The 17,953-nt window shown below is 41.7% G+C and overlaps 1 protein-coding gene across 1 annotated transcript in view; it reads left to right on the forward strand.

Annotated features, from left to right (window-relative positions):
• The window catches only part of HPS1 (Hermansky-Pudlak syndrome 1 protein), a 117,803-nt gene that overhangs the window by 69,561 nt on the left and 30,289 nt on the right, over nucleotides 1–17,953 (forward strand). The window contains exons 8-10 of the mRNA XM_084591641.1: nucleotides 659–814; nucleotides 9,258–9,373; nucleotides 9,448–9,654. Of these exons, the coding sequence (XP_084447767.1) occupies nucleotides 659–814; nucleotides 9,258–9,373; nucleotides 9,448–9,654 (479 nt within the window). The remainder of the gene's footprint in view (nucleotides 1–658; nucleotides 815–9,257; nucleotides 9,374–9,447; nucleotides 9,655–17,953) is intronic.

The raw sequence follows: 17,953 nt of genomic DNA on the forward strand, positions 1-17,953 counted from the left end.
AAAATAAAACCTGCAAACCCACGGCAGATGGGAGAACAAGCCTTAAACCCATAACCGCACGCGCACACCGTGAAACGCACACGCCGCAAGATCGCTTAGCGCGGTAGCGTGCGTGGAGCGACCGCGCCGTCTAGCAAAAAAGGTGGCAGGGGTGGGCGCGGTCGCTCCATACTGTTCAGTATATGCATACCAGCACAACGCGGGGTGAAAATATGAACTTGTAGAAAGATTTGACAGATGGCTCAACCTGGCAAAGCGCACCAGCTTCGCGCTCAGGCGCGAAGTTTTGAATGCATGATAGAGAACGTACCGGTACGTCGGTGACACTGTGGGAGGGAAACACAAAAACGTACCGGTATGTTCGTGACAGCGAAAGGGTTAAAATGAAGACTTTCCTGCCTATATTTTTCAGCTTGTGAAACTGAAAGACTCGCATCAAGGAGAGCAACAAATTTTTTGAGCCAAATTTTTGTGTGAGCTTGTTTAATGCAATTTTGGCTGATTTTTGCTGAAATGGTTTTGAGGGGTGTTCATACAGAAAAATAAATCTGGCCCATAATTTATGCAGTTTAATTGCAGAGACCCATCTTGACTAATGTGTTACATGGTGTCTTCAGGATGATAGTTGTGTAACACCTTTCCTCTTTCTTTGTGGCAGGTGAGCAACAAAGTTCTGTTAGCAGACAGCCTTTCCAGCTTGCTCAAGCAGCTACACTCGATTCAGGAGAAGCCTCAAGATGGTCGATGTCGTTTGACAGTCGACATTCTGGAAAATGCCATCACCCGCCTGTCTGACACTTCTCGAAGAGCTGAGGTTGGTTGAGTAGGCACCAAGGGGAGAGTGTTCATTGACAGGTTCTCCTCCAGAGTGGCTGTGAATGCACAGTAATCTATATGGCATGGGCAGATACTCTATATTTTATCATAATGGATGTATTGAATAGCTTTTCTTTCTTTTTTATTATTCTAAGGCAATGTTTCTTATTGAGAATGCACATTATCTATGCCACTCTGCTCCACTTTTTCAGAAGCATCGAGTACTGAATTTATTTATTCATTAGAAATACCCTAAAGGCCCAGTAGGGCATAACATAGGGGGGGGGGGGGGAATATGGAAGCAAAGCAAGGTAGAACACAAACAGGATAAGAGATGATGTTATGGGGGTATGTGGGGGAAGTAAATAGCTTGTCAAGTAATGTTTATACAAAACTAGGAAATTAGTCATTAAAGCAATATTCCAACATAATAACAGAACTGTAAAAAGAGAAACATGTGCACCGATTTCAGGAAAAAAAAAAGTGTACATTGCGCATGACATACACTATAAAAACGGATCATGAATTCGGAAACTAAAAACGGAACAAGCTGATTAAAGAAACTTTTGCGAACTCACCGACCCAGACACACAGATGACTCTGAAAGAACAAAGAAAAGGAAAATCTGTACAGAGAACGACAAAACTGCACAATTCGATGCATCTGGAAAACTTGCAACACTGCTTGGAACACTGATAAATCAGTCAGAACAGCGATATTAGACGGCAACTGATTCTATTTATTTATTGCCAAAGTTAGTGGTGAATACTGGTATTTTTTTGTTCGTGTGAATATTGGGAAGATTTTGTTTGCATGATCAAGCTGGGGTTAGATGTAAGGAGCAGGAAGAAAATGGGAATGAGCAAATTCTGAATTGCTATAGTATAAGTTGTGGAAAAATGATAATCGTGGAAATTTCCTTCTGGAAGCGAGCAGTGGTAGGTTCAAAGTTTCTTTAATTGATGATACGCTTTGAAATCTTGAGTAGGATGATGTATTGAACCTTGCTGCTTTGTTCCCAGGTGAGGATCTGTTCTAAGGTTAGTCTTATCAGTGTAATGTCAGCTTGATATCTTGTGTCAGAATTTGCGAGGTGTAAACAGCGCCTTAGCATGCCAAATTTTTTAAAAGCTTTGCTGGTGATGTGGTCTATGTGAGCATTCCAAGAGAGATTAAAATGCAAATGAACACCCAGATATTTTATAGATGAAACAGATTCAACATTTCTGTCGTTGATTGTATAAAGGCTATGTAATGGTCCTGGAACAGGGGAAAATCTGATATGTTTCGTTTTTCTTCATTATTTTCATTTGACAAGTATGACATCATTCAGTTAGATTGTTTAAACCGGACTGGAACGTGTGTGCATCGTTTGTGTTAGATATTGTTTTATAGACTACACAGTCGTCGGCAAAAATGCGGATTGGTGAGTTGATGTTACATGCTGTGTTATTTATATAAATTAAAAAGAGGAAGGGCTCAAGAACTGTTCCTTGTGGGACACCTGACTTTACATGCATAGTGTTAGAGATGCAATCGTTTATCTTAACTGATTGGAACTGATTAGTCAAGAACTCAGTGATCCGTCTTTTCATTTTATCGTCAAGCTGCAGATTTTTAATTTTTAACAGTAAATGTTTGTGAGGGACACGATCAAATGCTTTGGAAAAATGACAAAAATTGCGTCTATGTCGAGGGACATATCTAGCGCGTAGTGCAGGTCAGTAACTAATTCAAATAACTGCGTTTGGCAGGATCTTTTATACTGGAAACCATGCTGGCTTTCTAGAAGCAGATTATTTAAGTTTAAATAGTGCATTATCTCACCATCATTATCATTATCAGGCTGAGGATGATGATGATGAATGTGAGAGTGTTCAAATAGTTTGGAGCGTATTGATGTCCGGGGAAAGGGGTCTGTAGTTAGTAGGATCAGAACGAGCTCCTGCCTTATGTATAGGAATGGTCATCCAGGACGCATCCTGAGGCAAGCTGAAATAGCAGCGACAAAAGGAAATTGTGACACGTTAGCTTGAAAAGTTTGGATGCCATCGGGGCCAGGACTGGTGGAAAGGGTTTGCAGAGATTACAATTTGGGGGAAGTTAAACTGTGTACACGAAGGAGTGAGTACATGGAAACTGCAGCTCATCTGTAAATACTTTGCTAAAGAATTCACTAAACGCTTCAACAATATGTGGAGGCACAACCATTCTCAATCTGGTCTCATTTGGGATTAACTGAGCCCCAGAATTTTTTAGGATTGGTTTTAAGCATATTGGGGAAGTCCAGCTAAAATAGTTTTCCTTCCAGGATTGCAGCTATAGTTAGATTGGAATTGGTTCTTCTTGTAAGCCCTCTTTTTTTCTCTTTACATGGGCTGTGAACCAGGGGAATCCTGCGCTGATCTGAATTGTGAGATACAAGTAGCTTTTGAGCTTATCGTGCAGTAGGCACCAATTCTCCAGGAGGAAAAGCTAAAAATTTTGAGATTCATTTTCTGCAAATCTGCGTGAGCATAGTGGCGCATTGTTTTCTTTCCTTTTATTCTATTAGTCCAAGGCATCATTAAGGAGCAGTGTAATCTCCTCCAGGACGTGCATAGTACCATGTTCAGGATGATTAGTTAAGAGCATCTAAGATGTGACTGCCGCGCGTGGGTACCTGTACCAGCTGTGAAAGGTGATGCAGCTGAAGCAAGTGGAAAAAGCGAACACATTCAGAGTGATTATTCTGAGAATAGATAGAACAGCAAACCGTGCTACGCGACGCCATGTTGAAGGGTTGAGTGCGTCGGCTGCGGCCATCGCGTTAGCTGCGTCTGCTTTGTGCTGTGATTTCCATGTATTTGTTCGCATTCAAAGCAAAAAATGACGGAATAATAGACGATTGACTTGTCCACGCCGCCTACATTCCAATTATACATCGGGAAGCGATACTGCGCTGCCAAAACTTCTTGCGAACGGTGCTAATAGCGTAGCTACAAATGGCAAAACCTTCGTTGTTGCTCCGAGGCATTCCTTGATACGCTACTCAAGTACGCGTCCATGAAAGTGCAAAACATATGGATATTGCTTCCGGGTGTAAAGCATCTCTGTGATGTCATTACGCGTACATGAAGGAGCTTAATGTTGTTTCTTGTTTTGTTTTTTAATATAAGACTGATGCCTAATAAACACTGCGCTCTGATGGACCTTCACAGTTCTCATTGAAGCGCGCGCACTACTGTTTCCATCCTCTGTCTGAACGTTTAGCAGCTGATGTATCTCGTTAGCGTGTAATCAACCATATAGCAGATCCCATATTCTATATGTTACTGGCTAAAAACCCCAACCACGTGAATTTGCCGGCGAAATGCGACAGGTCAACGACGTGATTCCATGCGCACTGGTCCTTCTCAGATATGTAGCTCCTGTTGCCTTCACATTGTGGTTCTATTTCATGAAAATCAATATATAGCAGATACTGCTGCCTGCGAAGTCAAATAGCAGAGGTCTGCCTTATACCCAGACGCAATGTCAAGCTCCTTTGTAGACGCGTATTTGAGCAGTGCTTTGTGCAATGGGCAGTTTTTGCAGCTAAGTCTTTCTCCTCTCCAATACCGCATTTTGTTTTTTTTCTCTCCGTAATTCTTGACGGAATTGAAATATTTCAATTGTTTTTTGTTGTCCATGTCAGGGATGAGCTCAGTAGTGAGACAGGGAGGGGGGCGAACGAGGTTTAATGGCTTTCTTTACTTGTGAAGATATTGAATGTAAAAACTAATCGCACTGTGTTCTCATGCAATATTCGACAATAGCGACATTCTTCATGAAATCGTTCTGCGAAAAAGTAGCGAACGTATACGGGCTGTCTAGTGTTAAATGGCGGTTTTCTTTCTGTAGCTACCGAACATATTTTGCATAGTCCGAATTTATGGGGCGTCCAGTCAGCTGACACCTGAAAGAACACAAATGTTTTCATTGTGGAGCTGTGATCCATGGGATGTTTTTTTTTTTTTTTTTTTTTTTGCCGTATTGCAAAGCAATAAACATTATTTGCCAGCAGCAATTCAGGGAAGTAGTAGAATGTACCAAGCAATGGGCATACAGAAATTGTGATGCATACATGTATAGCGCTGGGTACTTTTAGACAAAATAAAGTTGTAAGACGTGTGCGCTCATTCTTGCTTCTACTGTGATAGCCTCACTAGCAAACCTCACTGCTAAGCGCGGTAAGGCTCGCTACAAACGATATTGCTCTGTGGATAGTGTCAAATGGTTGACAGTTTCAATCCCTACCTCTTTACACTGTTTTCATGGCGCGCCATGAAGGTTAAACGAAGAAACAGAATTATTCAGTGATATGGATGGGAGAAAAGAAAACTGGCGTGGTCCAAATTAAGGCGGAACTCCTTTTCGATGCACCTCACACAACTCTCAGAAAAAAACTCGCGCTAATAAAAAACAGCAAACAGCGCGGTGATCGCCATCACTATAGCAACAACAATCAGGCGAACTCGCGGTAGACGAGAGCAGCTAAACGTTAGGGCAGTTGCTGCCACGTATGTATTCTGAGTCATTTCTTTTTCAAGTCGTGTTCTGGAGACGCATTTCAACAACTGAAGCGTGGACGAAGTCGACTATATTCAATTCATCAATGAATCGAATGCGTAAAGACGTTAGAATATCGCGCTGGAATTTAAGAGAGCAGTCTGGCGCCTTTGAAGTGCCGAAAGCTGTTCTGTCTGGATACCTGGATGTATACATACGGGCGAAATCTGTTGACAGATTGTATGCATGAAACCTTAAAAACTGAGATGGATTAGCGCAGCAAGGAAATCAGGAAGAACACTCTTGCACATCTTTTATGCGAAAAGGCGATGCGAAGTCCGTCTACAGGCAAATTTAACACACCGTAGGTGATATATTTCGTCTGCCTTAGCACCGGGAACTGATTTGCAATCTTCAAATGCACGCTAAATAAGATACTTTACAATTTAGATGCGCCGTTGACCGAAAGTGCGCCTAGCGGGACAACCACGCGAGAGCAGATTAACACGAGCCTCAAGGAAAAAAAGAAAAAGCTCAAGGGATGTAACTTGCTGCTTCTTTTCTTCTACACCCTTATTTTAATTTTGCTTACAAGGGGCACAACAGTATGTCGATATTATCGGCAACAACGAGTATTAACGCAGTCGGCTGCGCAACCCTCTATGCCACTTGCCGCTCCGCAATGCAGCTACCCTTGAACATGACGGAAACGTGCGCGGCAGTCGATAGATGGCAGCAATTTTGCATAAGGTCTATAGGCTGACAATTGCTTCCAGTAGCGCGTACGCTGTGGCAGTCCTTTTTGCATGCACAAAACCTATCAGTGACTGGGTGAACTGCAGGACATCACTAGCCTTGATGATCGTTAAAATTGTAAAGTGCGAATGCCCGTGTTTTTTCGTGAAGCTTCTAGCCTTGAAACCCTGCTAGAAATCCCGATGAATCTGCTGTTTTATCTCGAGAGCTATTGCGCCGTCGTTGTGGTCAGCGCCATCTTCCATGGACCCACAATCGGCGATGACGATACGGCTGCCCCCTTTGCGCGGCTACAGAAAGCGATTGTGATGGTGGTAGTGCTCATTTCCTAACCGCACTCAATGGTCCTCGGAGATTTCTCCACGCCATTCTATTCTTGCCACTTATATCATCATCATCATCATTTATTTTCCCTTAAGGACCCTTAGGCGGGGCATTACATAAGGGGGGAGCAAAAATAAACGAAATCACAAACAAAAGGAACGTTTAGAATATATAGCAGTGAAGAAGGCAAACAGAATTGTTAAAAGAGCATTATAAAACGAAAGAGCGAACAGTCATAGATGCAGTGAGGTCATCGCGCTTAATGAAGAAGAGGAAAATGGGAACACTGTTTTGCATACAAAGGTTCAACAATATTTAAAAAAAAAATACAATTATGTTGAGTTTTTACGTCAGTTTCTTAGTATTTTTTTTTAATAAAACATTTTTCAGGGTAGAGATGTACCGAGCGGTGATAAAGCTATCGTATCTGATATACCGCCGATAATCGATCGTTACAGATGGTTATTTTACATGGGTGCAATGGGAAAACTGATAATGCCCAATAATTTGATCGTTATAAGCGATATATTGTTATATCTGGTATAGTTATAAGTGGACTGCACTGTAAGCGACAAATACGGTATCATTTTTCGCGATCGTAAGCAGCATCTCAAGCCGATTTTTGTATATCAAGTTATCGATATATCGAACTATTTTGCTATCTCCTTCGAGTTCAATATATCCAGGTTCGACTGTTCTGTAGACAGATGCAGAGGCTGTCAGTGCTGCCATCAGGCAGACTATGCATTACGGTGATTAGGTATTTTTTTATCTGTGCATATCTGTGAGATGCTCTAAAAAGAACATCTCATGCACCACAAGTCTGCCCGGAGAAGTGAGCCATCCAAAAAAGGTAATCAAGTCCAGTGGGTTGTGGTGTTCGTAACTCATGAGAACACGGGTGTTCCATTGTACGTAAGGGTCGCTTATTACTGTCACATGCTAGCAGTAACAAGATGAATAAAGCACAAAATGAGGCACTACTACCATACATTCTTATCTCTTATATCGCCAGCCAGCTTCTCTACATGTCTGAAAAGATGCAACTTTGAGTTTTTCGGTGCATTAGGTCAGGAAGTGGTACACAATGGCAGGTTGTAGAGAGCTGCACTACGCTATGCGCTTACAGTAGAGGCAGAGCAAAACAAAATCCCATGGACCAAACCAAACATTTTATGTATTCTGGAATTCTTTTATTGTGGCTTTGACTGTCATAGTCAAGCATTTCCAACTTTTTATGTTTATCATTAAGAAATTCTGTATATTCTTCTCTTTTGTGTATTAAGTTTGGGCATCCCAATTTTTTTCTGTGAACTGCATTTTGGTACAGATCATAAAAACTGAAAAATTTGTTGGAAAACATTTTCTAACAGCAGTTAGAATTGCCTGTTTGTCTGCTGTCCAAAAAGAGTTTTTGCATCAAAGAAAGAGACCTACACATAGCCGCCCCAAACTTCAACTACAAAAAGCGACAACTTATCATATTTTGTATATTCTGGAATTTTTTAAATCTAAATTCTTGCTTCTATATTCAAGCGTCTCCAACTTCGTGTTTTTTCGCAATAGTTTTAAGATTTTAAATTTTTGTAAAATTATTGTACGTTGTTAAGGAATTTATATCTTATGTGTGAAAGCCTGTTTGTTCAGCTGCATTTCAATATACGTTATACCAAGATAATGCACTAAAAAATAATTTCTAGTGCCTATCAGAATTTCCTGCTTTTTCCGCAGTTCGCAGCATGCAGCCAGTGCGGATTTCAAATTAAAAATAAATCGATTGAAAAGCCTTACAAATTATTCTTGTTCTCAATTAATTTCCCTAAAATTCTCGGAAGTAACAATACTGTTCATCCCGCTCTCAAGCCAATGTAAGTATAGATGTATGGCCAGGTCATGATGACATCCACTGAGGCAATCAAGTTAACATCATGTTCATTTTGGCGTGTAAGGATTGTGTATCATTTCTTGCGATAAGCGAAAATTCTTCCATTCCTTGTCCACACAAACCTTCGCCAACAGTTGTTAGTGACTGTCATGTCCAGCAACTTTTTGAGAACTGGCAAATCTGGGAAGAGCTGTTCACGTTTATAGATAGTTGATTTAGATGTGAAACAGAGAGCCTCTATTGTAAGTTTTGCTTCTCTAGGCAAGGATTCAAACGTCCTCAAATGGTGTTAGTCTTCTCTCATGCTTTGACCCTGTGGCGGACGACCTCACTGTCATCAGCTTGTCCAACGTTGTGCCTGCTAGGCTTTGTCTTGATTCTCCTTTATTTCAGTGTTGAATTTCCTTGGTTGTTGCTTGCTTGAGGCTTAACATTGTAGTTGGTCATGCTGAGAACGTACAAGAGGACACTCAGTACTGGTAGCAGCAGGGCCTCAACAAATACAAAAGAAACTTGTCAAAGTGAGATGCAATCAGGTGCCAATTAATTGCGTGTCAAGTCTTATAGCGCTGGGCCCCAGGTGACGGTCCAAAGATGCCAGTCTTATCGAAAGCATCGCCCTTCAGGTTTTCCAGATTTAATTCAGAAGCATTGGTGGCCAGGCAATTTAGAACAAAGTGGAGAGTAAAAAATTGTAAAAGAAGCTCTACTTTAAAGTGATGCTGCTGTCAAACAGCAGACTATTGTGGGATGACAAGACCATTCGTATGAGTAGAGAAAGCCCAAAGGCCCAGTAAATGATTTCAGCAAATTCATAGCTCTCTTGAAGCTTCTAGCAGGAAATCAGTCAGTAAGCTAAGCTTTGCCTTCAGTTAAGAAACGATGTATCACTGCAACAGTCTCGGCACAGTTATATATTCTACTTGCACTTGATTTGTTCTTCCAGCTGCAAAAGGATGAAGAAATATGTGTCAGCCTAATCACAAAAAAGTGGGCACATCTCAAGATGTCTGGATTCGTGGAATACCTCTCGGCCTCAGATGATGCTGAGTTGGCTACTAGGTGTGTCTGCATTGGATTACTTTCAATTTGGCGTTACAGTCTTGGTATGGTGCCTCAATGTCATCCTCATCTAGGTCTGAAGAAGCACTTCTGCTGCTTAAAAAACATGTGCAGACGGCATTCAAGGAACTGGTCTTGAATCCTGAACTATCTCGGGAGGCGGAGCCACGTCCACTGTTGACCACCTCACTCAAATTGATTCAGGCACTCACCCAGGGGAAGCTTGAGAGTTACATGGGCTTCTTGCTTGTGAAAGCATCTGGAGGACTCTGCATAAACTCGTATCCTTTGTGTTTGGAGTGTTTTTAATACACTGCTTAAAACAGCAGTATCGACCAACCCATGGGGTCATTAAGTTGACACGAAGCATTTATTGCAGCTACCGCCCTTTTGACCTTATCCCAAACGACCCAGCTAACTTTAGCAGAGGTTTAAAAATATCACGTAGCTTAAAACATTGTGTGCAGCAACAGGCATAAATAGGATTGAATGACTTTTCTTGTAGTGCACAGCCTTTTTGAGGTTTTGTATGCTGTTATAATATAGAGTATCTTATTTACTGTCATGAAAGGGGTTATTTAGGAGTTATTAGTTGAGTGCAAACACCGAGCCATATTAGTGTGTTAGAAGCGTGAGAATCTTGAAACGGATACCTCAACGTCTACACCTGTTTCATTGAAGGGGCAAGTTTATACTCAGTAGCTCTGAATTTGTGCGCTAGGATTCTTGTGTAGAGTGTTGGCTTTGTACTCATGACTCGGTAGCCACGTGGCCTGAGCCCATGCATGGTTCTAGCCCCACGCACATCATTTAACCTTTTACATAGATGTGTGCAAAGCACACTCACAGTTTTTTTTTTTTACTTCATTTGTATTTGGAAAGCCAAGAAACATTTCATGATGAGATGTATAAAGAGGAGACTCCTCAGCCTTGCATCATCATATTGAAGGTAGCAAAACGTCCAGTGATTGCAGCATCTGCCTCGTATGCAGGAAGTGCTTGGTTTGATTCTAATTGCTCCTGTGTACCCATCAGTTTTTCATGAGTTCAAGATTTCCCATGGCCTGGTACTCTCCTTTTCTGGGGTGAAATGCTTTGGAAGAGAATCTTTGATGCGTCGATTTATTGCACTATCAAACAATTTAGCCCTTTACACCAATATGTGCAGTGCACACTCGCAGCTCATTTTTTACTTCATCTCGATTCAGACGACCAAGAAACATTTCATGATGAGAGGTATAAAGAGGAGAATCCTCAGCCTTGCATCATCATATTGAAGGGAGCAAATAGTTCAGTGATTGGAGCATCTGCCTCGTGTGCAGGAAGTGCTTGGTTTGGTTCTAATTGCTCGTGTACCCATCAGTTTTCCATGAGTTCAAGCTTTCCCGTGGCCTGGTACTCTGCTTTTCTGGGGTGAAATGCTTTGGAAGAGAATCTTTGATGGGTCGATTTATTGCACTATCAAACAATTTAGCCCTTTACACCAATATGTGCAGTGCACACTCGCAGCTCATTTTTTACTTCATCTCGATTCAGACGACCAAGAAACATTTCATGATGAGAGGTATAAAGAGGAGAATCCTCAGCCTTGCATCATCATATTGAAGGGAGCAAATAGTTCAGTGATTGGAGCATCTGTCTCGTGTGCAGGAAGTGCTTGGTTTGGTTCTAATTGCTCGTGTACCCATCAGTTTTCCATGAGTTCAAGCTTTCCCGTGGCCTGGTACTCTGCTTTTCTGGGGTGAAATGCTTTGGAAGAGAATCTTTGATGGGTCGATTTATTGCACTATCAAACAATTTAGCCCTTTACACCAATATGTGCAGTGCACACTCGCAGCTCATTTTTTACTTCATCTCGATTCAGACGACCAAGAAACATTTCATGATGAGAGGTATAAAGAGGAGAATCCTCAGCCTTGCATCATCATATTGAAGGGAGCAAATAGTTCAGTGATTGGAGCATCTGCCTCGTGTGCAGGAAGTGCTTGGTTTGGTTCTAATTGCTCGTGTACCCATCAGTTTTCCATGAGTTCAAGCTTTCCCGTGGCCTGGTACTCTGCTTTTCTGGGGTGAAATGCTTTGGAAGAGAATCTTTGATGGGTCGATTTATTGCACTATCAAACAATTTAGCCCTTTACACCGATATGTGCAGTGCACACTCACAGCTCATTTTTTACTTTATTTTTATTCAGACGACCAAGAAACATTTCATGATGGGAAGTATAGAGAGGAGAATCCTCAGCCTTGCATCATCATATTGAAGGGCGCAAATAGTCCAGTGATTGGAGCATCTCCCTCGTGTGCAGGAAGTGCTTGGTTTGATTCTAATTGCTCCTGTGTACCCATCAGTTTTCCATGAGTTCGAGCTTGCCCGTGGCCTGGTACTCTGCTTTTCAGGGGTGAAATGCTTTGAAAGAGAATCTTTGATGGGTCGATTTATTGCACTATCAAACAATTTAGCCCTTTACACCGATATGTGCAGTGCACACTCGCAGCTCATTTTTTACTTCATTTTTATTCAACGACCAAGAAACATTTAATGATGGGAAGTATAAAGAGGAGAATACTCAGCCTTGCATCATCATATTGAAGGGAGCAAATAGTCTAGTGATTGGAGCATCTGCCTCGTGTGCAGGAAGTGCTTGGTTTGGTTTTAATTGCTCTTGTGTACCCATCAGTTTTCCATGAGTTCAAGCTTTCCCGTGGCCTGTTACTCTGCTTTTCTGGGGTGAAATGCTTTGAAAGAGAATCTTTGATGGGTCGATTTATTGCACTATCAAACAATTTAGCCCTTTACACCGATATGTGCAGTGCACACTCGCAGCTCATTTTTTACTTCATTTTTATTCAACGACCAAGAAACATTTAATGATGGGAAGTATAAAGAGGAGAATACTCAGCCTTGCATCATCATATTGAAGGGAGCAAATAGTCCAGTGATTGGAGCATCTGCCTCGTGTGCAGGAAGTGCTTGGTTTGGTTTTAATTGCTCTTGTGTACCCATCAGTTTTCCATGAGTTCAAGCTTTCCCGTGGCCTGTTACTCTGCTTTTCTGGGGTGAAATGCTTTGGAAGAGAATCTTTGATGGGTCGATTTATTGCACTATCAAACAATTTAGCCCTTTACACCGATATGTGCAGTGCACACTCGCAGCTCATTTTTTTACTTCATTTTTATTCAGACGACCAAGAAACATTTTATGATGGGAAGTATAAAGAGGAGAATCCTCAGCCTTGCATCATCATATTGAAGGGAGCAAATAGTCCAGTGATTGGAGCATCTGCCTCGTGTGCAGGAAGTGCTTGGTTTGGTTTTAATTGCTCTTGTGTACCCATCAGTTTTCCATGAGTTCAAGCTTTCCCGTGGCCTGTTACTCTGCTTTTCTGGGGTGAAATGCTTTGAAAGAGAATCTTCAATGGGTCGATTTATTGCACTATCAAACAATTTAGCCCTTCACACCGATATGTGCAGTCCACACTCGCAGCTCATTTTTTACTTATTTTTTTATTCAGACGACCAAGAAACATTTCATGATGGGAAGTATAAAGAGGAGAATCCTCAGCCTTGCATCATCATATTGAAGGGCGCAAATAGTCCAGTGATTGGAGCATCTGCCTCGTGTGCAGGAAGTGCTTGGTTTGGTTTTAATTGCTCTTGTGTACCCATCAGTTTTCCATGAGTTCAAGCTTTCCCGTGGCCTGTTACTCTGCTTTTCTGGGGTGAAATGCTTTGGAAGAGAATCTTTGATGGGTCGATTTATTGCACTATCAAACAACTTAGACCTTTACACCGATATGTGCAGTGCACACTCGCAGCTCATTTTTTATTTCATTTTTATTCAGACGACCAAGAAACATTTCATGATGGGAAGTATAAAGAGGAGAATCCTCAGCCTTGCATCATCATATTGAAGGGCGCAAATAGTTTAGTGATTGGAGCATCTGCCTCGTGTGCAGGAAGTGCTGGGTTTGATTCTAATTGCTCTTGTGTACCCATCAGTTTTCCATGAGTTCAAGCTTTCCCGTGGCCTGGTACTCTGCTTTTCTGGGGTGAAATGCTTTGAAAGAGAATCTTTGATGGGTCGATTTATTGCACTATCAAACAATTTAGCCCTTTACACCGATATGTGCAGTGCACACTCGCAGCTCATTTTTTACTTCATTTTTATTCAGACGACCAAGAAACATTTTATGATGGGAAGTATAAAGAGGAGAATCCTCAGCCTTGCATCATCATATTGAAGGGAGCAAATAGTCCAGTGATTGGAGCATCTGCCTCGTGTGCAGGAAGTGCTGGGTTTGATTCCAAGTGCTCCTGTGTACCCATCAGTTTTCCATGAGTTCAAGTTTTCTCGTGGCCTGGTACTCTGCTTTTCTGGGGTGAAATGCTTTGAAAGAGAATCTTCAATGGGTCGATTTATTGCACTATCAAACAATTTAGCCCTTCACACCGATATGTGCAGTCCACACTCGCAGCTCATTTTTTACTTATTTTTTTATTCAGACGACCAAGAAACATTTCATGATGGGAAGTATAAAGAGGAGAATCCTCAGCCTTGCATCATCATATTGAAGGGCGCAAATAGTCCAGTGATTGGAGCATCTGCCTCGTGTGCAGGAAGTGCTTGGTTTGGTTTTAATTGCTCTTGTGTACCCATCAGTTTTCCATGAGTTCAAGCTTTCCCGTGGCCTGTTACTCTGCTTTTCTGGGGTGAAATGCTTTGGAAGAGAATCTTTGATGGGTCGATTTATTGCACTATCAAACAACTTAGACCTTTACACCGATATGTGCAGTGCACACTCGCAGCTCATTTTTTATTTCATTTTTATTCAGACGACCAAGAAACATTTCATGATGGGAAGTATAAAGAGGAGAATCCTCAGCCTTGCATCATCATATTGAAGGGCGCAAATAGTTTAGTGATTGGAGCATCTGCCTCGTGTGCAGGAAGTGCTGGGTTTGATTCTAATTGCTCTTGTGTACCCATCAGTTTTCCATGAGTTCAAGCTTTCCCGTGGCCTGTTACTCTGCTTTTCTGGGGTGAAATGCTTTGGAAGAGAATCTTTGATGGGTCGATTTATTGCACTATCAAACAACTTAGACCTTTACACCGATATGTGCAGTGCACACTCGCAGCTCATTTTTTATTTCATTTTTATTCAGACGACCAAGAAACATTTCATGATGGGAAGTATAAAGAGGAGAATCCTCAGCCTTGCATCATCATATTGAAGGGCGCAAATAGTTTAGTGATTGGAGCATCTGCCTCGTGTGCAGGAAGTGCTGGGTTTGATTCTAATTGCTCTTGTGTACCCATCAGTTTTCCATGAGTTCAAGCTTTCCCGTGGCCTGGTACTCTGCTTTTCTGGGGTGAAATGCTTTGAAAGAGAATCTTTGATGGGTCGATTTATTGCACTATCAAACAATTTAGCCCTTTACACCGATATGTGCAGTGCACACTCGCAGCTCATTTTTTACTTCATTTTTATTCAACGACCAAGAAACATTTAATGATGGGAAGTATAAAGAGGAGAATACTCAGCCTTGCATCATCATATTGAAGGGAGCAAATAGTCCAGTGATTGGAGCATCTGCCTCGTGTGCAGGAAGTGCTGGGTTTGATTCCATGTGCTCCTGTGTACCCATCAGTTTTCCAACAGTACAAGCTTTCCTGTGGCCTGGTACTCTGCTTTTCTGGGGTGAAATGCTTTGGAAAAGGATCTTTGATGGGTCAATTTATTGCACTATCAAACAATTTAGCCCTTCACACCGATATGTGCAGTGCACACTCGCAGCTCATTTTTTACTTCATTTTTATTCAGACGACCAAGAAACATTTCATGATGGGAAGTATAAAGAGGAGAATCCTCAGCCTTGCATCATCATATTGAAGGGAGCAAATAGTTCAGTGATTGGAGCATCTGCCTCGTGTGCAGGAAGTGCTTGGTTTGGTTCTAATTGCTCTTGTGTACCCATCAGTTTTTCATGAGTTCAAGCTTTCCCGTGGCCTGGTACTCTGCTTTTCTGGGGTGAAATGCTTTGGAAGAGAATCTTTGATGGGTCGAGTTATTGCACTGTCAAAAAATTTAACCTTTTACAAAGATGTGTGCAGTGCACTCTTTTAGCTCTCTTTTTTTACTTCATTGGTATTCAGAAGACCAAGAAACATTTCATGATGGGAGGTATGAAGAGGAGAAACCTCAGCCTTGCATCATCATATTGAAGGTAGCAAAAAGTCCAGTGATTGGAGCATCTGCCCCGTGTACAGGAAGTGCTGGGCTCTATTCCAAGTGCTGCTCTGTACCCATCAGTTTTCCATGAGTGCAAGCATTCCCGTGGCTTGGTACCGTGCTTTTCTAGGTGAAATGCTTTGGAAAAGTGTCTTTGATGGGTCGAATTATTGCACTATCAAACAATATGACTTTTACAAAGATGTGTGCAGTGCACACTCTTAGCTCTTTTTTTTTACTTCATTTGTATTCGGATGACCAAGGAACATTTCACGATGGGAGGTATAGAAAGGAGAATCCTCAGCCTTGCATCATCATATTGAAGGTAGCAAAAAGTCCAGTGATTGGAGCATCTGCCTTGTGTGCAGGAAGTGCTGGGTTTGATTCCAAGTGCTCCTGTGTACCCATCAGTTTTCCAAGAGTACAAGCTTTCCCGTGGTCTGGTACTCTGCTTTTCTAGGTGAAATGCTTTGGAAAAGAATCTTTGATGGGTCGATTTATATCACTATTAAAAAATGTAACCCTTTACACTGGTGTGTGCAGTGCACACTCGCAGATCTATTTTTTTACTTCATTTGTATTAGGAAGACCAAAAAACATTTCTTGATGGCAGGTATAAAGAGGAGAATTCTCAGCCTTGCATCATATTGACGTTAGCAAAAAGTCCAGTGATTGGAGCATCTGCCTCGTGTGCAGGAAGTGCTGGGCGCTATTCCAAGTGCTCCTCTGTACCCATCAGTTTTCCATGAGTGCAAGCTTTCACGTGGCCTGATACCATGCTTTTCTTGGGTGAAATGCTTTGGAAAACAATCTTTGATGGGTCGATTTATTGCACTATCAAACAATTTAGCCCTTTACACCGATATGTGCAGTGCACACTCGCAGCTCATTTTTTACTTATTTTTTATTCAGACGACCAAGAAACATTTCATGATGGGAAGTATACAGAGAAGAATCCTCAGCCTTGTATCATCATATTGAAGGGAGCAAATAGTCCAGTGATTGGAGCATCTGCCTCGTGTGCAGGATGTGCTTGGTTTGGTTCTAGTCACTCTTGTGTACCCATCAGTTTTCCATGAGTTCAAGCTTTCCCGTGGCCTGGTACTCTGCTTTTCTGGGGTGAAATGCTTTGGAAGGGAATCTTTGATGGGTCGAGTTATTGCACTATCAAACAATTTAGCCCTTTACATCAATATGTGCAGTGCACACTCGCAGCTCATTTTTTACTTCATCTTTATTCAGACGACCAAGAAACATTTCATAATGGGAAGTATGAAGAGGAGAATCCTCAGCCTTGCATCATCATATTGAAGGGAGCAAAAAGTCCAGTTATTGGAGCATCTGCCTCGTATGTAGGAAGTGCTGGGCTCTATTCCAAGTGCTCCTGTGTACCCATCAGTTTTCCATGAGTGCAACCTTTCCCGTGGCCTGATACCATGCTTTTCTGGGGGGAAATGCTTTGGAAAAGAATCTTTCATGGGTCGATTTATTGCATTATCAAACAATTTAACCTTTTGCACAGATGTGTGCAGTGCACACTCGCAGTTTTTTTTTTTTTTTTTTACTTCATTTGTATTAGGAAAGCCAAGAAATATTTCATGATGGGAGGTGTAAAGAGCAGAATCCTCAGCCTTGCATCATCATATTTAAGGTAGCAAAAAGTCCAGTGACTGGAGCATCGGCCTCGTGTGCAGGAAGTTCTGGGTTTGATTCCATGTGCTCCTGTGTACTCATCAGTTTTCCATGAGTACAAGCTTTCTCGTGGCCTGGTACCGTGCTTTTCTTGGGTGAAATGCTGCAGAAAAGAATCTTTGATGGGTCGATTTATCGAACTATCAAAAAATTTAGCCTTTTACAAAGATGTTTGCAGTGCACACTTTTAGCTCTCTTTTTTTACTTCATTGGTATTCGGTACACCAAGAAACATTTCATGATGGGAGGTATGAAGAAGAGAAACCTCAGCCTTGCATCATCATATTGAAGGGAGCAAAAAGTCCAGTGATTGGAGCATCTGCCTCGTGTGCAGGAAGTGCTGGGCTCTATTCCAAGTGCTTCTCTGTACCCATCAGTTTTCCATGAGTGCAAGCATTCCCGTGGCTTGGTACCGTGCTTTTCTAGGTGAAATGCTTTGGAAAAGTGTCTTTGATGGGTCGAATTATTGCACTATCAAACAATTTAACCTTTTACAAAGATGTGTGCAGTGCACACTCTTAGTTCTTTTCTTTTTACTTCATTTGTATTCGGAAAGCCAAGAAATATTTCATGATGGGAGGTATGAAGAGGAGAATCCTCAGCCTTGCGTCATCATATTGAAGGGCGCAAAAAGTCCAGTGACTGGAGCATCTGTCTC

This window comes from Amblyomma maculatum, chromosome 1 (genome assembly GCF_055883805.1).
Source record: "Amblyomma maculatum isolate TAMU_Amacu chromosome 1, ASM5588380v1, whole genome shotgun sequence".
In the NCBI taxonomy this organism is placed as follows: Eukaryota; Metazoa; Arthropoda; class Arachnida; order Ixodida; family Ixodidae; genus Amblyomma; species Amblyomma maculatum.